This window comes from Cephus cinctus, unplaced genomic scaffold, assembly GCF_000341935.2.
Source record: "Cephus cinctus unplaced genomic scaffold, Ccin1 Ccin1_scaffold0034, whole genome shotgun sequence".
In the NCBI taxonomy this organism is placed as follows: domain Eukaryota; kingdom Metazoa; phylum Arthropoda; class Insecta; order Hymenoptera; family Cephidae; genus Cephus; species Cephus cinctus.
In genome coordinates, this window is record NW_014332780.1 from 19,877 (window position 1) to 22,775 (window position 2,899).

The window sequence follows — 2,899 nt, forward strand, 5'->3', positions numbered from 1 at the left end:
AATATCCAGTAGTATATTAAAAACAGCTAGAGAAATTATTCAAGATGATTTTATCGACATTATTAACACCTCATTTAAGGAAGGACAATGTCCACGTCACTGGAAAACGTCTACCATAATACCGATACCAAAAGTACAGAAACCAAAAAGCGGTAGTGACTTCAGACCAATCAACATGTTACCGATATACGAAAAAGTACTGGAAATAGCAGTAAAGGACAGACTAGAAGAACATCTAGAAGCAAATAACATAATCACGAAACATCAGTCGCGATTTCGGAAGAAGCACTCGTGTGAAACGGCAATTCAAACCGTGGTGATGAATGGAAATCAAATATCAGTGAAGGGAAAGTAGTGGGAGTAATCTTCATGGATTTGAAACGAGCGTTTGAAACTGTGGACAGAGAGCTGTTATCGGAAAAACTAGTGCAATAATGGAATAAAGGGAAAATTATGGGAATGGTTTAGATCGTACTTAAGCAATAGGACTCAGCAAGTTAGGTTTAATGGAGAATTTTAAAATATTATAGAAACAAAATTGACGGAACAGGATACGCACTTTTTACCATGTGATAAAGGATCTTGGACACCCTGGACTTCCACGCCCGACACCTAGATACAAGAAACTACGGAGAGGAGCATCTGGAAATCCCATATCTCTAAAAATTGTCACCTAAAATCCGAGGAACTATGCTAAAGCACACACATACACACATACGTACACGCATACACACGCACTCCACATAAAAGCCTTAATAATTCTATACTATTGTGAAAGCAGCCTTATGTCAACTAGAAATTCGGTGTGAACGGTAGCTTCACGTACAAAGTGTATTTAATTGTGTTGTGTATTCGTAAATTACCAACACCATCCAGAGTACAAATAGGTAAAGAAGGCAAAGCAGTCAGCGCCATCTGTCGTGTAAAAAATGCGATGGATGTGCGAAGACGACGACGACGACGACGACGACGGGACTGAAATAAAATCATCTCGCTCGCCATTTCAATACGCCCTGATCTCGTACACTAATCGTATTGAACTTGGTGGCAATCGCTTCAGAACCTTCAATTCCTAGAGCGCAGAACTGGAAAGGAAAATGAATAAGCTATTAAATATAGTAGAATAGTGGATGAATAGAAACAAATTAAAAATGAACGCAGATAAAACAAAATACATGATTGTTAAAAGTGTGAGAAAAGAAATGAAAGGAAATATTGTACTTAAGTGTCTGGACGGAACGGAACTAGAACGAGTGGAAACGATGAAATATTTAGGTATTATTATTGATGACAAGTTACAATTTAAAGACCATTGTAAATATATATTGAAAAAAATAGGTAAAAAAACGAGTTTCCTAAACAGAATGGGGCACTACGTATCGGCGTTTACCAGATGTATTATATATAAAATAATCATAGCACCACACTTCGAATAGTGTGGAACACTGCTAATGTGTATGGGTGAAACCGAAGTAAATAAACTGCAGATCGCGCAGAATAGAGCGATGCGGGTCATACTGCAATGCAGCCGCTACACAAAAGTGGATGATATACTGCCAGCGGCACAGTTTATGTCCATAAGGCAAAGACTTTATTATAATGTATGTGTATTCATCTTTAAAGCTGTCAATAATCTACTACCAAAGGATTTAAAGAATAGGCTACAAATAATAGGAATGAGGGGGGGTAGAGAAACACGACAAGCTGGAAATATAGTTATACAATTTAGGAGAACAAGAAACGCACAAAAGAGTATGTATTACGAAGGAGTACAAATGTATAACGCATTACCAAATGAAGTTAAAAAGTGCATCTGCTCTCATTATTAATTCGAAGATCGCACTGGCAAAATACATTCCATAACTTGAAACCGGAACACAATTAATATTGTTAGAAAAGCTAGAAGAAAATTTTTACCTTTCGACTGCCGCTAATTTTTTTATACAAATAGTGGCCTTTTTTATTAAATATTTATGCATGATAATAATACATGAGTGGCTCACAATCTTGAAATTATTCATAGCCCCAAAAGAAGCTTTTGCGGCAGTGTAAAGGTTAAAGAATCTTGTCTTTATACGGGATGGATAAAAAATATTCAAATACTGCGTTATGTACTCGATTAATGTAATTTATGTACAAAAATAGCCGAGAAGGCTAATAAATATCAATCAATGAATCAATGTCATTTATGTATAATATGAAAAGCAAGGGACCCTGTACCGACCTCTGTGGTACTCCATATTCTGTAAGTATCCTCTCTGACATTTTTTCTCCTATTTTTACTTGTTGATACCTGTCGTTTACGTAAGACTTAAACCACTCCAGTACCTTTCCCTTCATTTCGTATGCTTCCATCTTCCTTATCAATTTTCCTCTGTCTATCGTTTCGAACGCTCTTTTAAGATCCATAAAGATAACTCCTATCATTTTTTGCTCCCTAATTACCCACACAGCACAGAAATACTTTATCAACATTGCGAAAAATTTCCCTTGAAATAATGCAACATTACGGAAATATAGTGGAAAATTGTTTAAAATATTTCTGGAATGTTGCAGGAACCTTGCAATGTCCGCTCAGCACGTTGCAATCATAATATTGCTATAATATTGCCGGTCAATATTCCGGAAATATCAACGCATAATATTAATAAAATATAACTCAGATAGCACCTGCGTATTGCTAAAATGTATTGCAATATTATTGCAATATTTCTTGAATATTGCTGTAATCTTACACCGTTCACTCTGCTGCAAAATATTGCAGTATAAATGTCGTATTAATGATACGACATGTAAATGATAACAATGATGCATTAAACGGCTGAGAATAAATTCCAATGTCGGCAATGTATCGTAGGTTTCTTTGGGCAGGTTGCCTATACCTCCTTAAATATTACCT

At 35.9% G+C, this 2,899-nt stretch overlaps 1 protein-coding gene across 1 annotated transcript in view; it reads left to right on the plus strand.

Moving 5' to 3' along the window:
- The window catches only part of LOC107268120, a 2,324-nt gene extending 1,969 nt beyond the window's left edge, over positions 1–355 (plus strand). Inside the window, exon 3 of the mRNA XM_015740574.1 lies at positions 10–355. Within this exon, the coding sequence (XP_015596060.1) occupies positions 10–355 (346 nt within the window). The remainder of the gene's footprint in view (positions 1–9) is intronic.
- Positions 356–2,899: the final 2,544 nt, after the last annotated feature.